The sequence below is a fragment of the Carassius carassius genome, chromosome 49 (genome assembly GCF_963082965.1).
Source record: "Carassius carassius chromosome 49, fCarCar2.1, whole genome shotgun sequence".
NCBI classification, from domain to species: domain Eukaryota; kingdom Metazoa; phylum Chordata; class Actinopteri; order Cypriniformes; family Cyprinidae; genus Carassius; species Carassius carassius.
Window position 1 is genome coordinate 16567582 of NC_081803.1, and position 26407 is coordinate 16593988.

General features: G+C 35.8%; 1 protein-coding gene and 1 long non-coding RNA gene across 4 annotated transcripts in view; both read right to left on the reverse strand.

Moving 5' to 3' along the window:
• The window catches only part of LOC132132734 (uncharacterized), a 48905-nt gene extending 35058 nt beyond the window's left edge, over positions 1 to 13847 (reverse strand). Inside the window, exon 1 of the long non-coding RNA XR_009429074.1 lies at positions 13358 to 13847. This is a non-coding gene — a long non-coding RNA (uncharacterized LOC132132734). The remainder of the gene's footprint in view (positions 1 to 13357) is intronic.
• Positions 13848 to 20094: 6247 nt separating this feature from the next.
• Positions 20095 to 26407, reverse strand: part of LOC132132669 (ubiquitin carboxyl-terminal hydrolase 25-like) — a 28873-nt gene continuing 22560 nt past the window's right edge. For all 3 annotated transcript variants that reach the window (XM_059545132.1, XM_059545133.1, XM_059545134.1), the window contains one exon: positions 20095 to 21640. In XM_059545132.1, coding sequence (XP_059401115.1) covers positions 21462 to 21640 — 179 coding nt within the window. In that variant the 3' untranslated portion in view covers positions 20095 to 21461. The remainder of the gene's footprint in view (positions 21641 to 26407) is intronic.

Consider the following 26407-nt stretch of genomic DNA (forward strand, 5'->3'; position numbering starts at 1 on the left):
GAATAATAAACATCTTCATTAATATGAAATACAAAGCAAAAATGCATGCACAAGCTTAAAAATGATATACTGATTTACTACAATCACAAATTCTAGCATTGTTTGAACAGCTATTTTAAATAAAACATATCTTATTTGAAATATATATATATATTTTACCATTTTTCAATTGATCATATATTATTCAATAACATTAAATAATCATTGATTCTTCAAAGAAATACTTAATGCCATCAAATCCTTTTTAAGCTTTCTAAAAGAAATACATTTTTGGAATAAATTTCTATTCTGCATTTCACGTCAAAGAATTTCAAAAAAGTCAGTAGTTAAATGGACTTTTAAAATCCATGTGTCTCTCTGTTCTTATTCAAATGATTTAGACACACAGAGATGAAGAGACTCGCTGTCCATCTGACGCAGAGACGTGGAGGACGGACAAAACCACAGCAGAAAGTGAGCAAATTCAAAGGCAAAGCAAGAAAAGAGATCAGCCAAGTGAGAAGACAATGTCATTGTTGTCAGCACACAGAAAATCAATGGCATAAAAGCAGAAAGGAAAAATGAGATCTGCTACAGGAAGAGACACACTACGAATAAAAGAGCACGGCAATTTTACCGCAGACAGCAGAATAGCATTAAAAATGTGCTCTTCTACATAAAACCTGAAGCTTGATGTTCCTGAAATGTGATTTAAAAGGTAAATGAAAAGGTTTTGCCTTCAAGACATAATGTAGATGTTATTAATAAGCATTTCAAACCTTTATATTTTCGATATGCAGTAACTGTTATTATATTGTAATTATAATCTGTATATTGTATATAGTATATTGTTAACAGAATATACTAAAAAAATATCCATTATTAAAAAATATATATATTACAATTACAAATTTGCATTTCAGACAGCTGAAATTTTACTTCACAGTAATATGTAACATTTGAGTATAACTTCTAATAATATTTGAACATAGTATAACAATACATAACAAAATAGTATAACAAAACATAATATTCTAATGCATTATATGCTGATGCGGATTATTATTTTTAAAGAGCAATTATAAATAGTATTTACAATTATAATATAAAATGTAGCACGTTTAAAGATTAAATCATTTATGTAAATTCATATTATACAAGGAGATATATATTTCTTATATGACATTTTATATTTCATGTTTATATTTTTGAGATAAAATACACTTGAATTATAAAAACAAATACAGCAAATAATGAGGAAACTCATTATTTAAAATGTCACTCGTACAGGCATTTAAAACACAACACAAATTTCTGAACAAGCCTATAGACCAAAACGGAATTTTAGCACAATCTTGTTATTATTACTAATTTTCATATACACATATGGACATCTATTTACTATATCAAAATATTAAATCATTCTCAGTATGGATGTAATGTTGCATACAGTGAAGGTCAAGCGTAAAATTCAAAAAGCGAGATGTAAAGCTGAATTCTCCTGCTAGTTTGTGAGAAATAAATGGGGCGATCAGGAAGACCACATGCAGAGATCCACCTGGGTGGGAAAGACAGCAGAAAACACACTCCGTTAGCATGGAGACGGAGAGTTTAATCTCTTCCAGAGAGCCACTAAACCCACACGAGCACACACCGACACAACCATTCAGACCAGAAACACATTCGAGTTTAACTCTGCAAAAAGCCTATTTAGCAGTAATTGATTTGTGGAAAGATAGTTAGAAATTAAACAAAAGATATGACACAAAGTTGCACCAGAGAGGCTAAACCCATCAGCTTTTCAGACCAAAATAATCCCCAGTCCGAATTCTGATCTACATCTTTATATGGGCTGTCATTCCTCCATCACGTCTGTGCCGCAACTGAATGACACCAGGACGAAACTGATTAAATGGTGCGGCGAGAGGAGAGACAGACTGTCAAAGTGAGACATTTTAAATGGCACCATAAAACTGCTCCAGACAATGAGAGTCTATAGTTTTATGTTCGTTCACAATTCGGATTGTTATCTGCCTGCTGAAATAACCAACCCTTACAAATAAGACTGGTCAAAAAGTCAAAGTCTTTACTCCAGTAAATATTTCTTAGGTTAGATTCATTTTTGAAAATCAAATTCAGTGTATGCACAAATCTTAAGTCTAAGCCACAAAAAAGGTATTTTTTTATTGCTCAGAAAAAAAAAACATTAATTTAACACATGCTAACCATGGTATGCTGTCACACCGGAACCTGCCATTAAATAACCTATTGTAGAATTTTAAACAAAAAATAAACTGTAAAGCAATTATGAAGCACAAACAATAAACCAATAATTAATTCATATCAAAACTATTAATATTAAATGTAATATCAAAAAACATTAACATTAAAATTCATTTATTTTGCCAACATAAATTGCAACTAATATTTTTTAACATAAATTGCAATTAATATTTATTAATTGCAATTTATGTTGGCAAAATAAATTGGATATTTTTGCATCTTAAGGTTAATTTAAATGTAAAAATCCATCTGAAAAAATGCATTCACCATAATTAAAGGATGCTTATAGCATCCATAAGAACAACTGAATGTACCCTGTCTGTTCGGGCTGGAAAGGGGCAACACTGAGACCCCCTCGGCATCTCCTTCTCTTTATAAAGCTCTTGTGTTTGACATTTTAGAAGCCCTCCTACCCACTACAGGTCAACCATACACTCACCTGCATTCAGACATTGCTGCAGCAGACTCATTGTTCTTTAATGCATTGTAAAACGACCCTATTGTTAACTTAACGGCACACAATAGCTAATTAACAGATTTTCTACCCATTACTGCTGTCAAGTTGCAAGTTGCAAGTGTTTTAACCATCAAGCATTTTCTAATGTAAAGATTTACTGCAAATTACATGCAAAAACACATATTGACAGGAAAGTGCAAGCAAAACTAAAGCTGAGATAATAAAGTCCCCACAAACCTGATCTCAGATCAGCTTAACAAGAACAAAAGAGCGGCCCTATCATTACAGCACAAAGAGCTTTTAATTATGTGCAGAGCAGTAAATGCTCGTCTGCAGGACAGCGGGATGCTAATGCTCCTGGAGTGTCTAAAACACCCACATTTTAAAGATGAAGTAATGTTTCTCCCTGGAGAAACACACACACACACACACAGAGAGAGAAAATGTGTTCATGGTCATGACATCTGCTTTTCTGACTCATTTAATGTTTTTTTTTTTTTAAACCCAACAATCACAGTGACGCAACCCAGATATCCTCTGCCAAAAGACACATATGATGTCACTGTCATATTTAGAGGGAAATTCCAGTGATTTCACTTCACCGTCTATCAGGGTGTCTCAGAATACAGGTCAGACATTTCTCTATAGCCAAAAAATAAAAATAAAAATAAGTCCTGACATACCGAATAATGTCTGGTTTGGCCCTTGGCAAATCCAACGAGAAGCAATAAGCAGTCTGAGCATCGCTGAGAAAGGACATGGTTAAAAAAAAATCCACAAATACGTACATTACAAATGCTCCTTAATAGTTTTTCAAGCCAAATGTGTTCATTAGTTGAAATTTAGTGCAAAGATAACGGATAATAAATTACTGATAACAAAATGATTAGAACAAAAATATCTTGCATCACAAAAAAATATTATTGTTGTTTTGCTAAAAATTATGTTAAAAGAAAATACAACACAATATGGGTTTAAAAAACCTAAATGTAGAAAATATATACAAATTAATTTTCTAATAATCAATATTGCTGATTTTGCTTAAATATAAAAGATATAAAAATAAATTTAGATGATTTTTAAAAAGTAAGAAATGCACAAATGCTTCTAAAGCTGTGGAGGAGACAACTGATGCACTGAAAAGATCATGAATTTAACAGACAAGAAACAGCTAACAGAGATAATGAGAACCATTAGAAGGGAAAAACCAAAGGAAGACAATAAAAAGTGTAACTGTGTGTGTTTGTATGGGAGGACTCTGGGTTAACACATAATCTGGAAATATAATATGATGTGGCAGACCAGAGCCGATGAGAGGAAATTTCTACCAGGACAAATGTTATTATTCAGGAAAAAATTGCCTAAGGGAATATTACATATTCTGAAACACTTTTTTGTGCCAAAGGTGGAAGAAACTGCCAAAGAAATTACATTTGTTTCTTTTATACCGGATGTGTTCGGAATAGTATAAATAAATAGAATGTTATAACAATAAAACATAATGACTCAACAGTCAACCCCAAAATCCATAGGTCATTTCTACCGAATTTATTTATTGTCATTTACTATTCATTTATTTTAAATGTTCTAAAATATATTTTTTATAAAAAAATAAAATAAAAATAGAAATACAATCTAATGATTGTTTTATAAATTATACTGTTTAATACAATAATGAATACTTATACAACTACACTTATTTATAAATGTATTCAAATAATTTAATAATTTCTAAAACAAAATTGACATGTAAAATGAATTATTATTTTATAAATTATTTATTAATTCAATTAATAATTCATAATATAAATCCTGCTGTCTCTTAGCATAAGGGAACAATTTAAAAAAGAAGCATCCAATTGATTAAGACCACAAGAGTGACGGCAGAACAATCAACAAACAACATGATGAAACCCGTTCAGATTCCCGACACACATACACACACACGCATTCTCTCTTTCTCACCCTCACACACACATACAGCTAAGCATTGTCAAAGAGAGACCACAATTCTTAGCTGTATGTGTGTGTGAGGGTGAGAAAGAGAGAATGCGTGTGTGTGTATGTGTGTCGGGAATCTGAACGGGTCGGGGTGGTTGGTGTCTCCAGGCAGTGGAGAGGTCAGGACAAACACAAGCTGCTATTCATGGACAAATCAAGTTGATGTGAGAATCTGCCCCCCTCTCTCAGCCCTCATTACCATCTGAATGCTTCATAACATCAGCGACTGAAAGTGCAAGTTCCTGTCAGAGTGGAAGTCAACAGAGGAACTGAGAGTGGGGAAAAAAATCCTCTTTGCCTTGTGTCTCTTCATATAGAATAGACCCCCTGAACCCCCTCTCTTAAACAACACCTCCGCCATATGTAAGCCTGCCGCAAACGGGACAACCCCAATGTCAATCAGAGCAGCATGGTGACACAAACACACATGCACACGTGTGCACATATGAGCACACGCATGCGCAAACACAAACACACACGATTAATATTCCACCCAGGCTGTACCATCACAGATCTGGTGGGGTCATCCAAGTTATACAAAACACACTTCATTTCCTGTGACGCCATGTCAACATTCATAGAGATAAAATATAATGTAGACCCAGAGAGAGGAGGTCATCCAGAGCAGGACGGGAACAGAACGGAGCAGGAAAATGAGGAAAAAATAGGTGGTACTGAAAAACGGGATCCTTCCACAGCTGCCCGAATGCCGTTACATAGAGGATTTTCACCTTACACACACACACACACACACACACACACACACACACACACACACACACAGAGAGAGAGAGAGAGAGAGAGAGAGAGACAGTGAGACAGAGCTTGAATTCAAACACCAGCGCAAGAAATCAGAGTTTATGTAAAATGCCTATAAATACTTAGTTTTATTCAAATATGCAAAAACATTTAGAAACTATAATTAATTTTATATGAAAAAAGTAGAATTTTATGATATCTCCTCATTTACATGTGTAGCTTCTTTATCTGTTTTGCTTTGCTTTACTGATTTTCTGACATAAGCCATATCATTTTCAGAAGGATAGCAATTATAAAACAAAGTTCTATTCTGTAAATCTGAGACATTATTTTATTGATGTGTTCATATACATAAATACCTCAGCATCTGTCATATAGTGACATTAGGATAAGCCTCAATATTAACTGCTGTATATTTATTCAATCTTTAGTGACCAAAAATTCTCTTTGATGGCATTTAACATTTTTTTGATTCCCTCTAGAAAAATTCACCCACACAAAGGACATTATTATTCTAGACAGTGAGAAGAAAAATTTACTAAGCCAACCATTAAATAAAGAAAGAGTGAATTAAGGTGAACTGAGGAATTTTATAAATTTGACTGTCAAAAGTGTCCAGATTCATCTAATGTGTGTGTGTGTGTGTGTGTGTGTGTGTGTGTGTGTGTGTGTGTGTGAGAGAGAGAGAGATAAGTAAGGAATAACTGATTTTGTCACATTATTAAATAATGTAATAGTCATCCCATTCAGTTTTTTTTGCATAGCTGCTGAAATTGTCATATTTATTCAATTAGATATTGCAAGTTATTTTAATAAATATAATATAAATTAAAAGTAATTTGACCATATTTGCACAACCAATTTCTTGGTCTTTTTCTGGTCTTTTTATTTAAAATGAACAGATCGGAGAGGAAGAGTGAAGAGATATATAACTTTAATATACTTAACAAATTTGGAACAGCTTCACTAGCATGCAGTTTAATAAAAAAAAAAAAAGCAAAGGAAAAATCACCTTTGCAACTGACATCAACCAATCAGAATTAAGAATTTAACAAGCCTGTGACATAGACCTAATGACCTCTTTCTCTTTCAGAACTTTAAGCAGATAACACATAGCTGTGCAATAAATCTGTTTAGAATATTTAGAATGATTTCATTTGAATTGAAATCCTGAAGCAGACCAAATGAATCAACGGGAGATACAATCAAGAATTCCGAAACACAAAGCATGTCTAATTGAATTATAGTAAAGGATCCCAAAGGCAGCTCTGTGGTCTAGGGAACATTAATAACATTTGTGGATTGAACCAAAGATGCAGTTCCAAAAGAAAAAATGCCTGATATTGTGTTTCTCCCCACATTGAGTCTTCTGCTGACTTTGATGTGGAATGGGTCCGACATTGCACACAAACACAAAATAACAACATAACATCAGCTCTCAGTCATTCCAAAGATACACTCAAACCTCTCTCAGACTTACGCAACTGAAACGACAGACAGAGCCAATATGGACCTGATCTCAAATATACCCTGACCACCATTAAGGTCTGATCTTATTACAGCTTGGTCTGGGGATTTCAACCAATGCGTCCCACCCCCCTCTGTCCCCCCGACACCAGGGCACAGAGTTCACCGTGCTCTGCTGCTGGCAGACGGCTCCGGTTCAGACTTCTGAATCCCTCAGCGGTGTTACGCTCGCCCTCTGCTCTGGCGGACCCCTCGAGAGCTTTCTGTCTCATGAGCGCATGCATATGTTTGCCTCTCCGGCGGGCCGTAAGTGAAACCAATCACAGAGGCTGTAAACAGAGACCCAACCCCACTCCCTAAAGACCAGTCCTGGCCCAGATCAGGTTCCCACTCACAGAGAAAAAGCCTTAATGTATCGTCCTAGTGGAGGTTTTTTAATCAATAATCAAATTTTGTTTACTTTTCGTAAAAACCAGAAAATAATTAAAGAGAAAATTTTCAACTGGAACATTCACCAGCTCTACAAATTATAATAATAAAAAAGTATGTTCTATCAATCAATTCCATTAATGTAAATAATAATCATGATGAAAATAACATATTTTTATCAGAATTGTACAGCACTAAATGGCATGAATAACCTGTGATATATTAATGTAATAAAATAAAATTTCATATAATATAATAACATATATAGTAATACATAATAACATATAGTATATATAGCAATATATAATATATACTATATAATAAGATATAGGCCTAGATGGGTTAAACTTCAATGTCGTGAAAAAAACTTCAATGTCGGTGAAAAAAAAATCAGAACGGGATACAGGAGGAGGCTGGTTAGCAGAGCGACAGCCTCATTTTCAACCTCCGTCTATTCATTCCCTGCATTTCAATTATTTTAGATGTGTAATCCTTTCATTCTCAATAGCAAATGTAATCGTCCCCTTGGCCACCGCACCAGACCGGTCAATATAAACCTAGACGACTCATTACTTCACAGGCTGCTGTCTACAGATGCTGGATGAGCATAATAGGAACACAAGCCCCTGCCACTATTGAGTTTCTACTTCCCAGATCTCCGTTTATTCCCTCTAAACCTGCCTCTCAAGGGCGCTTTTGTCCATCGCATACACACACACTTTGTCAATGCATTCCCCTGCGTCTGCCTCAAAACAGGAGGATCTCTTTGTAATTACAAGAATGTTAATTGTTGTCATTCAACAACTTGAAGTAGGTTTTGTACTTAGAAAAAGAAAAAGAAAAGAAATGAAAGGTTATATAGCCTAAGAACTAAATACACACTGTACTGTAGTTGTACAAAAGTAGAAATACGACAGCTTTGTAATTTTATGGAAACATGAGTCCCATTTCATCAGAAAATCTAAAGAATAATAAATCAAATTTTGCATCATGACATTAATGTCTATTAAGCAAACTTTTCTGCTTTCCAATTACTGTATTGTTTCCAGGCATTATACTACATAATTTTGTTTGCAATTCCCATTATTTTGTGACTCTTATTATATAGTAATTATGCAATTTATGTAGTGGATCTTTTTATTTATTTAAATAAATTACTAAAGATTTTTTTAAATAAAAAAATAAGCAGTACAAATACTACCATTATCTATAAATATTTAACAATTCAAATATGGCAGTATTGTTTTCACATTATAGTAATGAGTTTTTTGTCCCCTTTGGTTTATAAAAAAAAAAAAAAAGATTCTACTTAAATGTATAAAATAATTTATTTTAAATTAATTTTACTGTATGTGGTGAAATATGACCCAAACATGTTCTTGACCAGTTTCTTGAGTGTTCAACCCTAAAGTGTTGATGACAGGTCAAGACAAACTAATGATCTTCTAATGCGTGCAAACAAAAGGAGAGTTTAACCCCACGCTGAGCTGCCCAGGACAGCCTTTGTCTCACACTAAATATGTGTGTTTGCCTTTTGTGTCTGAAATACTCCCCTCTCTTCAGACAGCATTCAAAAGCCCTTGATGAAGAGTAGCTCTCAAAACAGTCCCACCCCGTCCCTTTAGGACATCAGAAAGCCAAGAATGAAAGACTGCTGGACATTTAACAAGTAAACAAGGACAAAACAAGGACTCTGAGTAGCCGTAAAAGCAAGGAGATGCATTTCACCCCAGAGCCCTGTCACCGTGCACCTGCCAGTCAGTAGGAAATGATGTCACATGAACTGTAGTGAACATTAACTAAACAACATATTTCTTTTGTTCTTTAATATGCACTCTGAAAGGTCACAAAAAATATCTGTAAAAGGTTCAAGTCACAACCATCACACCTGCTAAGTTTGTCGAAATAGTTTGCAGAATATGAGTAATCAGACAAGATGTGATTGCTTTTCTAAATAGATGTATTATATTAACTTATGGCTATTTCAAAACCTGCATAAAAAAAATACCTCCATGAAAAAAAAAAATCTATGTGCCATTTGCCTTGCGCTCCTTTATTTAACTTTATTTTTAATTTATTTAATTTATATTAATTTATTTAATTTAATATATTTTACAAAAAATTTACATTCCCTTATTGTATATCTACTTTTATACTTGATCTAGATTTTTAGGCTTTAATGTTAATGTTATGTGAAATAAGTTAACTGTCAAAAAAAATTAAAAGAATAAATAACAACAACAGGTGTTTTGAAGGATTATTATGAAAAAATTCAGTCAAATTCTTTTGTTTTTTTTAGTTTTACAATCATCATAAATCTGCCTGGAATAGGTATAAACCCTTAAAAAACAAACAAACTGGTCTACATTTTTATAGAAGATTGAGTTGAATGAAATGAAACTTTCAGGCCGTCTGCTGGGGATTTCAGAGCTTTTTTTGGTCCTCTTTCAGAGCGATCTGGCCCATTCAATGGTTCTGAATGAGAAACGGTTCAGAGCAAACACACGGTCTCCAGTTCAGACATGACATCATCTCTTTTATGGCTCTCCAGGACACAAATTGTGTGTGTGTGTGTGTGTGTGTGTGTATGAGAGAGAGAGAGAAAGCTTCTTAGTGCCTTTTTTCGATAACAAACCATTGTGTGTGTGTGTGTGTGTGTGTGTGTGTGTGTGTGTGTGTGTGTGTGTGTGAGTATGTGTTTCCTTCTATAAATCACACTAAAGCAGGGATTGGAAACCTTTACACTTACAACCGTAGTCAAACTAACAATTTGTGGAATGTCAGAATCCGGCTAAACTAAAGAACTAAAGCCCGAGGGAATGCAAGAAAAATGTATGCTTTAAACAAAATGTCCGTAATACTCGAAATCTTAAATTAAAACTAAAAAGATATTTTAAATACTTATTTTTTATTTTAGCAAAACCAATAAATGCTGGATATATATTAAAAAAGTCTTAATATTTAAAACAGTTCAAAACTGATATAATGAATAAATAATGGATTTTAGATCTAAAAAATATAATAAATAGATACATAAAATAGTTAAAGTAATTCTTAAAAACTCCGGGTGATAGAATCAAAGCTAGGGAAGCTGCCTAAAATTATTTTCATTGAATTAAGATACAATTATTACTCATTAAAGAGGGATAATAATCCAAATGCCAGCTAAAAAAGTGATCATATAATATGAAAATAATAATAAGTAGAGAGAAGGTAATGTTAATCTGGAGACACAAGTTGGCAAAAACGTTTTTCAACTGCACAACCCTGAACCTTCCAGTTATGATCTTTATAGCATGAGCTTCTGCAGAAACCTAATATCTAGAAAAACATGTTTCAGGCCCAGATCCTGACCACACAGCACCTGAGAACTCACAGCTCATAAAGCTCTGTGGCAAACCGCGGTTTTCACTCTCCTCCCGGCAAATGACAGTGTGACAAATTTACAGCCTGCATGTGAGACAGTTAAACACATTCGGCACTCGGCATCTACCTGTCAACCGAGAGCGAGTACGCATCAACCTTTTAGCCCGTTAGAACCGCAGCAGAATGACGAGAACACACACACACAATAACAGTGTTCCTTTCCTTCCTGTCAAAATCACTAAGTTAAGAGCAGCACTGCTCATTAGGGACTGAACAAATGTTCCCTCTAAGCTGCTCCACTTCTGATGCTGCTCCAGCGCCGACCAGAACAAATGCAGACTCCAAAATTTGTGGACAAAAGCTAGAAATTTCCTAAAAAAAAGAGCTAAACAAATAGACAGTGTTTCTACAGCCTAATTCAAGATATTACAAATCTTGCAGAAGCACTGATTAATTAGAGAGACAAGAACAGCATCCTACAAAAGTATAAGCAGTTCAAGTTCATGGTACAAAATTAAATTGCTAAAGAAATGACTGTTCTGAAAAAATATACAGTGCACTATTATTTTTCTTTTTAGTTTTTCAGATCAATTTTCAGGAAATTATCTCAACTCAGAAGTTGACAAAACAAAACAGTAAAGCCACTTTACAGTATATGTCTATATCTTTATTAAATACCAGTATCATCCTGCCATAGTTAGCCTATATAGATGTAGATATAAATACACAAACTGAGAGGAAAACTAAGATTTCCTAGGGTATGGTATGCCATATTCCATCTAAACTTTCTTTAACAACAATTTTATAATTATTTTGCATGGAGCTTTAAGATGAGGACTTCATCTGATACATTCATATAACTTTTTCCTAAAATATTATTAAAAAAAGAATGTGGTAACTATAGTTGAAAATTTAGCAATTTAGTAAGTAGACATTTTATGTGCAAATATAGAATGAGAGAGAAAGCCTAAAGAAACACCAGCCTAAAATATGTATATATGTATATATATTCTTCGGTTTAGTTACTGTACAGGTCCAGTACAGGGTTTCAGAAGTGTTTCTTCTCAGATGACTGATGGGTTCGCCCAATAGAAACATGTTTTCCTCTAAATGAACCTCAAATAAGATGAAACACTGGTCTAAACCGAGGACTGGAGATGAGATCAGAGACAAGATCTTTGTGATTTTTAACAGCCTGGCCATCAACTTGATGTGCCCTGAAGAAACTTTAATATGGAACAGCAAAGAGCCAAAAATAATCCATCTGCCACAAAGACTTCAGAAGCCCTCATTAAGAAGGTGTACAGATCTGCTTCTTCAGAGGATAGTGACCTACATACCTAAAATAGAGAACTAGATTCAGCGGTGGCCCCTCGCTCACTCACCCTCTCTCTCTCTCTCTCTCTCTCTCTCTCTCTCTCTCTCTTTCATTTCTCTGTTGACAACTAAACTGCAATATCCCACATGGTCTGGAAACCATAAGCTAAGCTAAAACTACTCGACTTCTTCACCTTTATGTCCTCTAACTTTTTTTCTTTTTGTGCATTCTCTCTTTTTCATGCCTCTGGCTGTGCTTTGAAACAGCACTCTTAAAGAGAAAGCCGTGCGATAATGCCAGTCCAAACATCTCATTCCTGTGACACAAGGTCATCTGAGGCGGCAACAGAAAAAGGTGAAGCAAGGCTTTTCCTAAAGAAAAGGAAATTTTGCAAGACTCAGGCTCTGGAAGAACGGGTCAAGTGCAGCAGCATCAGACAGACAGGTTGTCTAAAAAAACTAATTGTGAGAATAAAAGCAAACACCAGACTGATAAGAGCCAAACAGAATAAAAAAAAAATTATAGTAAAAAATGACTGCATCAACAAGCCAAATACACTGAAAAACGCCTCAAATAATTTAGCAGACATTCGTTATTTCAATTATATACTGTATATTACAACAAAACCAGTTCTGATCTATTGTCAAAATTCTTGAATAAATTAACAAGCTCGTTACTACACTTAGAATTTTTCAAATTTTTCAAAAGTGCCTTAATATAGGATTAGATACACTATATATTTAAATAAAATACATTGAATTTAATTCAAATTAAAGCTACTCCCTTAAAAAGTATTCTGGCAAAAAAAAAAAGAATGAATATTTCCTTAAATACTGTGTGAAAGCAACATTGATTCAAAACCCGGCAGCCATGAGCGTTTAACAGGGCGAGCAAGTCTCTCCTTCAAACAGTTTACGCAAAGTTTCTCACTCTCCACTCTCTGTCGTGTCCCATAACTTCCAAAAGCAATGGCAAGAGGATTTAGAAACATTCATAAACAGTCTTTATCAGATCGTAGTCCGTATTTGATTTGTACATACACACACTGCACCAGTGCCTCTGGCCGTGACCCTTTAGCCCAGCTGCAATTCAGAAGCACAAAGCTCCTTTTTTTCACGAAACCTGCAGCTCAACGCGAGTGATAAAACTGCTTGAGTTGTTTCTCACAGGAAACGGAGTTCTTGACAGTTTAGAGAGGCAGAGAGAAGCCAAACAAAATGACACAAAAAGAACAACAAGGACTGTACGATCCTTTGTGTCCATGCAACTTTAGCAAAAAAACAAAAAAGAGTACTCACGGAGAACACGAGTGCCTGGCCTTGTGAGGAAATGAATCCTACTTGCTCTGGTCCATTTTGTGTTGCGTCACCGCCATAAAAATTCCCCTCCTAGCTGTGGAGGCTGGTGAACCAACCCGAGGGCCCCCGGGAAAACAGCCCCGGCACTGGCTGCCTCTCAGGCAGAGAAACCGGCTTCTGTGTGGGGAGCAGCTGTTCCCCTCCACCTCCTCCTCCTCCCAACCGCAGCACTTCTGTACAACCACACAAAAGCGGACAGAACACGGCTGCCTCCTCCCAGCAATCACACAAGCGCAGACGAGCGGGGCAGAAAGGCTGAGGCTGGTGGTCAGAGAGGCAGGTATTTAGTTTGCACCGTTTTCTAGTTTGTGGAGTCGCTGTTTTTTCAAGAGTGGGAGGGGACAAGCCGAAAGCCTCTGGGCGAGGAAACAGCACATAATCCCTAACGGTAGAAACTTCCTACTCGATGGCAATAAGCAGGACATCCCCCGTCTGACGGAGCAGGAATGCGAGGCCCACTTTCAAAGAGGCCCAGTTACAAACAGGGCACAAAGTCACTTCAGCGTGACCCGGGGATCAGACATGGCAAGTGCATGTAAGAGAGCCTGTGTGTGTGTGTGTGTGTGTGTTTAAGTAGGCGTAACTACTAAACAGACATGTGTCTAGAGAAAGTATGACACTGCTAACAGGTGAAAAGAGATAATCATCTGAGATATTTAACTATTGATTAGTATATTAATATCAAAATATTTATGTGTTTATGTGAATTTGATTTACTCTTCTTTGATAACGTCTAAAGATTACCCTATTTACTTTATTCATAATTTTTTTTTTGTGAAAGTTTGTCATTATAATCTTTTCGCAAAACAACCTGCTCATCTCTGAAACTCTCCATATCAGCTGACACCATCAAGCCCTCTTATTTTGAAACTCCGCCCCTCCAATCACCTGTCAGAATAGCATACTAGCATACTACTCCTACTGCTGCTTTGGATTGCAGTTTGTAAATGTTCTTTATGCAAAGAAACTGAGCAGCATTCAACACTGTATATGTATCCCACAATGCAATCCACTTGGGAACACCTTTCATTTCCAATGTGACGGATGTGACGGATGCAGACTGTTTTGATTTTAAACTCTTTCTTGACATTATTTTATTAATAGACTGTCAAAAGGTCGGGCATTGTTTTCACCAAACTAGATTAAAAATGCATATATATATATGTATATACCGGTATATATATCTAAAAACACTCTATTGCATTTTGATGAGGTCATGTGATTACATTGTACCATACCACTGTTTGAAAAGGTTATAGAGGAATTATGCTTACTGTTTCATTAACTATTTAAAAAAAAAAAGAAAAAAGTAGGCTGCATGAGGTATTCAGTACGCCAGCATTCAATTCTAAATACAGCCGCAGAGATTTTCTAAAAACAATCAATATTCCAATGGATAAAAGTTCTGCCCTACACTTTTTCCCTTTAATTTTGAAATACAACAAATTACGAAATAAGATGTGCTGGCATTTTAAGTTAACTATGTACATTTTGTCACCTTCACCAGAAGCTCTCAAACTCCAGATATCAGCTGCAGCACTGGCTGGGTCACATGAGGAGAGGCGAGCAGAGAATGTGGAGAATTCAAATCATGTTTAAAGAGGCATTGGGTCACTTGACTCACATCACCATTTCAAGTGTCTGCAGCAAAAAAAGAAAAAAAAGAAAAACAAAACCGTTAACGGCAGTTTAATACGTTTATAATTCAAAGTGGCATTTGAACTCATTTTGAAAATTTGGAGTAACTTAAAAGAGTGATGGAAGAGATTTTTAACACTAAACATCCTAATATGAATATTTTAATTGACTTTAAACCTTTACCTATAAATGGTCAGGTTAGAGACAATTACATTTCCTTATGAAGGCAGAACAGTCTGAATCAATACAGTTCAAACAAGTTGAAATGTGATAGATAAAGCAACATTTAAGTCAAGATTTATTTACAAACTAGGACATTAAGTAGGGGTCAACCAATCTAAGTTTTTCAATGGACAATGCTCTATATCCAGAGAGCAGTGTGTCTGATATATAACTTATTTTACACAATGTTTACTTTAGGTCATACCTAGAGTAGTATTTAAAGAAAATGCATATTATTCACTCAGAAGATGAAAGATCTGGAACTGACTCGAGGGATAACTACAACTTCTGTTAAGCTGCCAAACAGGCATGTATATCAATGATGCCAATACTCTCAAAATGGACAAATATATCTCAAAGAGTGTCTCTAAATTCTCCAGTGTCATTTGGGGAAGAATCGATTGCCATCTATGCATTTGTAAAAGAGGGGGATCCCGAGAAAGAAAGAGAGACTGACAGCACGTCAGAGGTAAGTGAAACTCTGGAACCCGTCCAGGGTTGAAATGACCGAAGAGCTATTCATCCATCTCATGGCATATTTCCTGTAATCAGAGAATTATGGTGATTGAAAGTGATTGGTCGGGGTCAGCACTAATGCACAGTAAAACCAAATGCAGAGCTGGGAAACATGGGGACCGATCAAAAGGCCCCAAACATGCAATCCCATAACCAGGACAAAGATAGTCAAGAGACATGGCCTTCCATCAGAGATGCCGTTCCGCCTCCTGAGGCAGGATCACTCATTTGGAGAGCCAATCAGCCTTAAAAAAGCTTTACGATGAGCCCAATTCATTATTGCATGATGTCACAAGACTGCTCACCTGTGATTGGTCGCAGAAAAGACCCATTTGTCGAAACGAGGCCACTGGGGGGACGCGATTGGCTGTCGGCTCCTGGTAACAGTGTGGTCCGTGTGGAGACAGAGCCCAGCTTGTCTCTTATTTGTCTACTGATGGGAATCTTTTTCAGCCAGCTGTGTTTCCATGGAAGAGGGACCTTGAGAGGGTCCCGAAACCACCCAGAGCCCCCCTAACTCTCTCAACCTGATTGCCCCCATCCCGACCTGTGTCGCTATAACCACGCACCCCGCTGAGCATCAGTATTTGAGGTAAAATCATTGTTTCTGACACCCGCTCTGAGAGCTTTTATTATTTTATTTTTTCCTGGAGGTGGCGTGATTCTTTTCTCAAGCTTTAGTACACTAAAAGACGTGACCGTTGATCGATATTCAGTTCAGGAAGGGGAATCTCCAGTGAATAGCTTTGAACAGAATGGCCTCTCTTGCCGGGTTCTCAGAGAACAGCCTCTGGCTGCCTCAAGGGGCTGGGGATATTTTAGGAACTGGTAACGCTCTGTATCCACTCTCGGTCCTGAATTTAGTTGGACAAGATCATCCAGGACAGTCTGAAATAAAATAATACTGTAAAAGCACATAGAGTAAATCAAACAGTGTGCTTTGCCAAATGGCCAATCACAAGGGACTCAAAAAAGACAATAGAGCAGCCATATTTGTTCAGTTCCTTTTTTAACTGCTGATTCAGAATCAGATCATTCAGCGAATCTTAAGAATTCTACCTAAACAGAATTTTTACAGACAATACACCAGATTTACAGCAAGAGAGCAAAATAAGACAATTGGGGGTTGTATTGCACCTATGGCACTTCTCAAAAACAGCATGCGGAGAAAGATCGAGAGTTGATCCACTTTTACAGCCTTGTTGTGTTCACACTAACGCTTTTGCAAAGTCATCTAACTCAAACTTTCCAACTTAAAGATTTGTCAGAATCTTAGCCTTGGTAACTGAATGGTGTTAACTTGTTTAAGTTTGTTTATAGCCTAGCTTTTGGCAAATACATTTAGGATACAAAATATACAAAAGTTGTGATGATTATACATTAATGAACAAATAGTTTAAGAATCGTTTATTTTCTTTGTCACAGTGCTTATTTTCTATAATAATCCAAAAGCCAGTGGAAAAAATCCAATTTTAGGGGACCAGGGTGATGCAAACTTCCAGTTTGGCCCACAAACCTACTTCATCCCTGCAGCACTCTATTATTTTGTCATTTACTCATTTATATTGTTGTTCCAAACCCATATACTGTTATTATTTTCTTTGGAAAAAGAAAACATTACAATGATCATTACAATATGATCTACAACAAGAGATCATATTGACCAGCTCAAAAAAGTACAGAAAACACAACCAAATATCATAACATAACTGTGACATATCTGTGATGAACAAAAGAAAATGGTAAATTAAGTGAAATATGGATCAGGTTGGTCATCCATGAGATCAAACAACACTGATTTGAGAGATGCGACGCAGAGGAAGATTTTCTGTGAATAATTACTTTGGTGTCAGTCTGTTCAATTTACAAAGCTATTACATGACTTCAGAAAACTTTGACAGACAGACATAAACATAAAAAAGACAACATACATGTCAGTTATAGTTGTTAAAGTTATTCAAGCTAATGGTCATTTCTATTCAAATACAAAAGAACAACCATGTCATTCGTTAAAATGATGACAAATGGCCTCACGTTATTAAAAGAAGCAGTGATTTAAACAGGCCCCTGCATTTTGTGATGTATTTGCTAATGTCTCTGTGGACCTACAGCAGATGCAGAGGGCAGCTGAGCCTTCGATTTTTGACTCGCACGGCCAACTGCGACCCCCGGGCCCGACGTGTTAGGTGTCATGGGTGTCTAGACAGTCAGACAATGAAATATCACCATGGAAACGGGCAGGATGTTATCAGCAGAGTGTGACAGTCAACAGTTGGGACAAGTCATGTTAAACAGATACACCGCCAGACCTTTTGAAGACAAACTAATAATAATAATAAAAGCCCCGAAGGCATCAGAAAGCAATGAATCATTGAAGTAAAAAAGAAAGACGAGACAAAAACTCAATTACGAGGTAAGCAACAGTTCCGGTTGTCTGGACATGGTTAGATAATGAGACATAAGCAGATAAATCCCTTCACAGATTAAGATGGGCCCAGTAAAGCAGCTCTGCAAGAAATTCATATTGAGGAATAATCCTAGGCTGAATGCACATATTCAGGATTGGGAGGGAACAAATAACTGAAGAATAAACCACTGAACTAATATTGGTCCACGACCATTATGAATACAGGAAGAATAGTGATGCCCTGGATTAATATATTCCTAAAAAGGCAATAAGCTAAATGTATAAGGGGGGGAAACATCAATTTATAAATTTAGCATGGCTGCCACCCAGAAAAAGAGGAAAAAAAATAATATATATATAAAAACGTTATATTAATTTACATTCATATATGTCTTATTAAACTTAGGTTTAAGATTTAATATTTCTCATAAGTTTTATGTGTAAAATTAAAATAAAATCATATTCTGTTCCCAGTAGCCTACGAAAAGAAAAAGTATAAAATATTTTAGTACATTTGGACCCAAACTAACCAGCTTCTTCTGAGTGTCATAATTTTCTCCTGATTCTTTAAGTGTTATAATCAGGATTCAAACTTGAGAGAATGGTATGATTGTCTTCGGTGTTTCAGTTGTCAGTTGGTACATTTAGTTTGAGCTGAAGTAAACAAACGACACAAGTCACTCATTACCTTCATGTACATGTCAGGGGAGGACTGTCTCTCATTTAGCCTAAATATTATCTAGAAGAGATAAAAGAGCGTTTTTGTTGTAACAAAGTAACAAACGTCGTTGAAATACGAAAATGTAAGACTGACAGGAATTCAGAGGCGTCCAATTTACTGACGATTAGGGCTGGGAATCGATTCCGAAAAGAACCAATTCCTCGATTCCGGGGCGTTGGGAATCGAGAGTCCATCAATGGGAATCGACTCCTCATTCAGAGTATTTTTCAGTTCAACAAAGCTTATCAAAGGCTACATCCGACAAAAGCTGCACACATTTAAATTCAGGAAAATAAACAGAAAGAAAACGAGCCGGCACTGATCATTTGAATTTTAGGATGTAGCCTTTCGTTTCAGAAGCACAATTCACCTAAGCCATAAATACAACAACGGAAACGATTCCAAAAATTGTGGAATCGAACAGCTCTCTGACGATCACAGTTTCGCGCCAAATTGACGTCACGCGGAACATCTCCTGCTTTCCGAATCACTTTATTCCATATGATTCACACAATAATATCATTATCACGAAATTATATGATCACTATTACTTCGCCTAAATCAGGATTCATGTTTTATTTTTATATTGCTATCAATTACAGTTTTTACCTGAATAAAATAAAAAGCATTGCCAAATAAAAGACTACTAATACTAATAAGAAATAAATGCAACTTGATCTTAACAACACACATTTGGTCTTACCTTAACGTTAATGTACATGTACAGTAATGAGGTTTTCAAGGCTGGATCTGGGTAATACATTACTGTATGCAGCTAATCCACATTTTAGAATAAGTCTCATTTCTGCCTTAAATCATTCCATTCATTCCTTTCTGTTTAACGAACAAATCTTTGGTTAATCTCGTGATAAAGTGACTGTTCTGCATCTTGCCATCAGTGATCTTATTTATTTCTTAAGTTGGTCACTAGGTGCACAGAAATCTAATACAATAAAACTGTTCCCTGTTCCTGCTTTCAGGTTTTAAAGATGGCTTCTTGGAATTGTTCAAATGTATTGTACCATGATGTCCAGGAGAGCTATGAAAAGGAATTTACAGAAGTGCAGTAACATAGTGGGTGTGGTCAAACGTGAAGGCGTGGTCACAATCATACACCCCTCCCCCAAGTCACTACCTTGTGAATCAGTGCATTAAAACAGAGAGAATCATGCATTTACAGTCAGTTTTGGTTGGTTTATTTGTGTCAGCTTTGTTTAATAGCCTTGAAAGTCATATGTGCTGAACAAGCTGCTCTGATCAAAGAAAAAAACAAACAAACAAACACTTTCTGACACAAACATAAGGGTGTAAGTATGTACAATAATGATGCTGAGTGCATCAATTCAGGAATTTTCCACCAGTGTGAACACTAAACTTTCAGTTCTAGTTGATGCTTGGCATCAAAGCCCACTTGAAGCTATCCTGAAACAATGCAACAAAGCATATTTACTCTGCACATTATACTACGAATGCACAGCAACTGACTGTGAAAGATTCAGTATAGTGTTCTTACCAGTTTTCTTTGGGAAAGCAGTAGTGTTTGTGCCCTTTTACTCAATACCAGGCTTTTTCAGTTTCTATGAAACTTTTTGTGGTAAACCTAACTCAGGAAGAGTCTAAAAAGGATTCAGGTGCAGTCCATGGGGAAAACATACTCTGTTCTCTTTGAGATACCCAAAGCAGTACAGCACAGTTTCATTCAATGCGAAGTTCAATAAAGATTAGGAACATTAAAAAAAATATGTTTCTGGTCTAAAAGAGCCATAAATAAAAATTTTATTCTCTCAATTTATTAACAAGCCACAGTATTTCCCATGGCTGCCAACCACAGCACTTAAAACTTGTGTTAAAGTCCCAGTTGTCAGGTCCGCAGACCCCGTCTGAGAGCCTCCAGCTTTTTGACTCAACGTCCATAGAAAAAACTAAATTAAACAATACAATGAAGTAACACTAATAAACCGAGGGCACCGCGGCAGGTTGATCTGCTTTTTATGTGAAGAGGGATGATGAGGGAACATCAAATGAAAATAAAACAAAATATTGAAATGAATCCTCAACCTCGTTTCACAAAGCTAAAGCTGCATGCGCCAATGTCTAAAACGCCATCATGATACCCACTATTCTCTTTGAGGTTTACTCGAAAATAAAAACCATCATCATTTCTTTACCCTCAAGTAGTTTAGAGCCCATATGATTTTCTTCTTTCCAACCACGGCTGTCCCTGGCGCCAGCAGCTAGAACATTCTTCTAGACATCTCCTTTTCATATGGGTTTGGAACAACATAAGGTGAATAAATGATGACCCAATTTTTTGGCTATCCTTCTAATGCTTCTTCTTCGTCTCTGTACAGTTTCACACTGTTCTTACTGTTGCGTTAGCTTTAAAATATAACAGAATCCTCAAAATAATATTAATAATACCGATAAGGGTAAAGATAAAATCTCTAGCAGCAATAGAGAAAAGAAAGGTCGGTAGGTGTGGGAAACCCCTGCTTTCAAGGAAGGCGTGTGTTAGTGGAGGGAGACAAAGTCTGCGCAGCTCATCTGCCATCTGCGGGGGTTCGATTCAGGGTGAGTGACCTCATGACCTGGCCGTAACGCTCGCAAAGCTCCAGCATGGAGTATGAAGGTAGTTTGGGAGGGTCATGAAAGCTTTTGATCTCTGTTGAGCAGTCGAGCAGTTTGGGAAGGAAGTCGGTCAGCTTCTCCTGGAGATTCGCTGGAGAAGAAAAGGACACAAGTTTGAGTTGTTATTTGTATCTGCAAAGTGGACTTACTAGGGGGAAAAAATTGTCTATATTCTACCAATTTAAATTGGTTAAAAAAAAAAGAAAAAAGTACAAAAACTTATCAAATAAGTATTTACACACAGCGGGTACAGTGAAACTGCGAATGGCTCATTAAATCAGTTATGGTCCCTTTGATTACACAGTATTATACTGTTGATCTCAACAGTTTCTTGCTGTATAAGCTGTGTACAGTGTGTTACTGTAGATTTGGTTGTTTTCACAGTATTATATTGTATTCTCAACAGTTGAGTACTGTGTACACGGTTGACAGTATGTTACTGTAGAATTGCAATGCATTCTGGGAAATTATCAATTACTGTAAATCAAAATACAGCAGTGCAAACTGACCGCGAAAAACACCACACAGAATTTCGCAGGTAAAACTGCTATTCCTACATAAAAAAAACATTCAGGACTGGGTGCTATGCATTAACACTCTTAATTTCTGTCAGTGGGGGTTCCAAGAGAACGCATTTGAAAGAGTTTTTCCTGTAATGTCGGAAACATCGTGTCTTCTCTCCGACCTGGAAACGTGCTTCATCTGGTGAGTAATACATATTAATATTTTCATACATACAGACATTCTAGCTAATTCTAGCTAATAGATTTAATGTTAGTCAACATTTTACTAGTGTATGTGTACAGTACTCTTTCAATGTAGTCTGCGACGTTACTGTAAATTAAATAGGCTACAGTAATACGAAATGACCGCGAAAAACAACCACAAACTGCCATTTTGTGAAGGACTCTTTCAGTTCTCTGAGCAACTTTGAGGGCGCCTTCGCCTCGCGACACTGTCTGTAAAGTTCGCCGTAAATATCTTGTAAGTGAAAAATCTTTATTTTTTTATGCAAACCAAAATGTCAGTAATAGCGTTAATGTTAGTTTAGAAGAAGTGCCTGCGGCGTTGATGTTAACAGGGGTAAAGTTAGTGAACATCGGTCCTGAGAGCCGCAGCCTTGCAGTTTTTCTTCAGCCCTAATCAAACACACCTGAACAAGATAATCAAGGTCTGAAGGGTTACTAGAAAGCTACAGACAGGTGAGTTTTAATTAGGATTGGATCTGAACTCTGCTCGCCACCCCGTTCTATATCATCAGCTTCGGAACACATATAATTTTTTATTAAATCCGATGGCTCAGTGAGGGCTCTATAGACAGCAACATCATTGAACTTCTCGAGATCCATAAAGGTATTAAAAACATATTTAAAACAGTTCATGTGAGTTCAGTGGTTCAATCGTAATATTATAGAGCGACGATAAATCTTTTTGTGCGCCTAAAAAATACAATAACGACTTTTCAACAATATTTAGTGATGGGCGATTTCAAAACACTGCTTCAAATCTTTTGTTTTGAATCAGTGATTTGAATCGCGTGTCAAAATGCCAAACTGCTGAAATCATGTGACCTTGGCACTCTGAATCACTGATTCGAAACAAAAGATTCAAGTTCAATGTTCAATGACGTTGCTGTCTATGGAGGTCTCACTGAGCCATCGGATTTAATCAAAAATATCTTAATCTGTGTTCCGAGGATGAACGAAGGTTCGGGTTCGGGTGATTAATAAACCTTTTAACACCAGGTGAGAGGGATGTTATTAGGTTCATGAGACTCCATCTTGAAAAAAAAAAGATCAGACGACTAAGGTCCAACAAATTTCACTTCAGTCACATACTTTTGTTACAAATTAATTTCCACTAGTAACACCAACGGGCTTTTGCATAAATGAATGTTTAGAGCTTATCCCTTATTGTGACATGACTTATTAGAGATGATGCTACGTATTGTGAAAACAAGTCTTTTTATTTTTTTGTATTTACAGGTTTCTTGTCTGGATAAATGTTGAAAATTCGAAATGCAGTTCTGAGTTCCAGGTGAGCAGAAAGAGCGGGAGGATTGTTGGGAGGAAAAATCACAGCCTTAAACCCACAAGTTTCATCTTTCATCAGGGAGTTTTGCACAATATGACTGGCAGAATCATTAAGGTAAGAGTAAAAATAGGGGTACGCAAAGTAGCCAATATCTGTAGTAATCTCAGAATTATTTGTGTCTGAATTTGTATTTAGAAAAATCTTAAAAGTGGTGGAAAAGGCCAGAAATAACCAAATGCTTGTGAAAAAATTAGAAGTCTGTTTTAAAATGTAATTCTGTTCCCTTGACAGTTTTCATTTAACACATTTTTTTTAAATTATAATTGTAACATTTCTTTAAACAAGTAAAACAATACCTGATTTCTGAAAGACACACCGAAACAGCAGTGGGGTTATTTGATTTGCAGGTGTGCTGTGCTCATATCATTCATGGAGTTTACACTCATTTGTGTTTCATAGGGCTGATTGAAATGGACAAAAATTATTTTGATAAAATGTTTCATATCAGTCATATCATATCAGTTTATATATTCATTAAATTTCTTGCCTGAGGTAAGTGTAAAATTGCTTGACATTATTGCTTTCTGTTTTGGCAACCAGATACATCACAATGTGAATTACTTTTTAACGGATTTGTTCACTTTCAACTGAAAATAAACACAGTCTGAGATATATTTATGATTATCCTGACGAATCCAAATTTTATAATGGCAGTGAGTGATACCAACGAGTATGAAGCTGATGAAACTGCTTCTATCCCATCATTTAAAGGTGTTGATAATGTGAGGTTTTTGATGATTAGTTGTATGTTTGGCCACAACGATTGATTTGTGCTTATCGTTTCTTGCAGGATTATCAGAAGTGTGACTTTTTCCACATGACACCAGCCCTCCTCACTTGGCCTTCATCATCACCTTCTTTCTTTGTTCTACTGTGTTGTGCAAGTTTGTATTTTACCTATTAATTTTTGCATGAATTGTTCACTGGTCTTAATTACTAATTATGAATTAATTAATCTTTTAAAAACAGATTTTTGTTGCATTATGTCACAGTTATTTCAATTTTTAATTATAAATTGTTCTTTAGTCTTGTTTTTAAAACATATTTTAATGTTGTATTATATTCTATTATTATTACTAATGTATTGTTCTGTGATATTTTTTTTTAATAAATTGTTAGTTTTGTCTTTAAAAAACATTTTATTGTTGTATTATACTATTGTTACTAATGTATTTGTCTGTGATTTTTAATGATTTATCATAAATTGTTAGTCTTTTAATTTGTTAGATTTTTGTCATTTTTTTTACTAATGTATTGTCTAAAAAGTTTAAGTAAACTGTGCAATTAAAGCTTCAGTTGTTCTTTTTCCTATTTCCCATCAGCAATTAAATTGGCACTTTTACAGGTTTTCTACAAATTCAAAAAGTTATACAGTAGCACTATACAAAAGTTAAAATAACATTTCATAAATGTATAATACTATACAGTATTATTAAAAATCAACAATATAATACTGTACTTTGAAATGGTAAAAAAGTACAGTAAAATGCTGTATTCAATATTACAGTAAGCTAAACACTACTGTAGTTGGTATTACAGTAATTGTACTGTTGAATGAAATACAGCATCTACTGGATAATTGTTGCAGTAAGTTACTGTGAATTTGACAATAAATATTTTACAGTGTACCCATCACCCTGGTGGGGTTGACGCCACCTTAACAACCCCTGCTCTGGTTCTGTAACTAAGCATTAACAGTGCATTAAAGTTAGTGCATTAACTAAGCATTCAAATATTTATTTGATCCCCTGCTGATTTTGTAAGTTTGCCCACTTACACAGAAATGAAGGGTCTGTAATTTTTATGGTAGGTTTATTTTTAACATATAGAGAAAGAATAGAAAAAACACATTATATAATGGTTATAAATTCCATTACCATCAAAATAACTGAACTTATTTTCTGCAAAGTAGAGTGGACAAATATTGCAAAGGCTAGACGTGCAAATTAAGTAGAGACATATGCCAACAGACTAAAGACTGTCATTAAAGAAAAAGGTGGTTCAACAAAATACTGACACAAGGGGGTGATCCATTCTCCAACGCAGTAATTCTGTTTTTTTTTCCCTAATATCTTGGTGTTATATCTTTCACTTGGAAGTTATAAGTTGCACTGAGTACAGTTGGATAAAACTAAAACCTTCATTTCAGGCTGCAAAGAAACTAAATGTGATTGTTTTAAAGGGGGGTAATTCATGATGACATGCACCAGTAACTTTGTGCAGCACTGGTCTGCTCACTACCTCATTCAGCATGGATCTGACGTCACTCTACGTGGAGCAGTCAGTTAAAGAAAATAACTGCTCTTGAGCCCTTTGTCACTTTTATCAGACTGAATAAGCTTCTTTTTTTTTTGCACTAAAAATCTTCTATCTGCACTGTTTGTTTACTTTACTAGTTTGCACTCTATCTGCCATGTGCCTTGCGCTGCTTTATTTAACTTTATTTTTAATTTTATTACATGTCTTTTTTTACATTCCCTTATTGTACAGCTGTATTTTATATTTGATATAGAATTTTAGGCTCTATTGTTAGTGTTATCTATATTCACCGGGGGTATGAGAGTAACGTAATTTCGATTCTCTGTATGCAAGTACTGTACATGTGGAAGAATTGACAAAGCAGACTTGACTTATTTTTTATACCCTCTGTAGTACTCTTTCACCTGCTGTTTTTTGCTTACCACGGTAAGGAAGAATGCAATTTCAGACACAGCCTGTGACTGGCTTTGTTTAATGAAACTGCTGTTTTGAATGAATGGTTTGA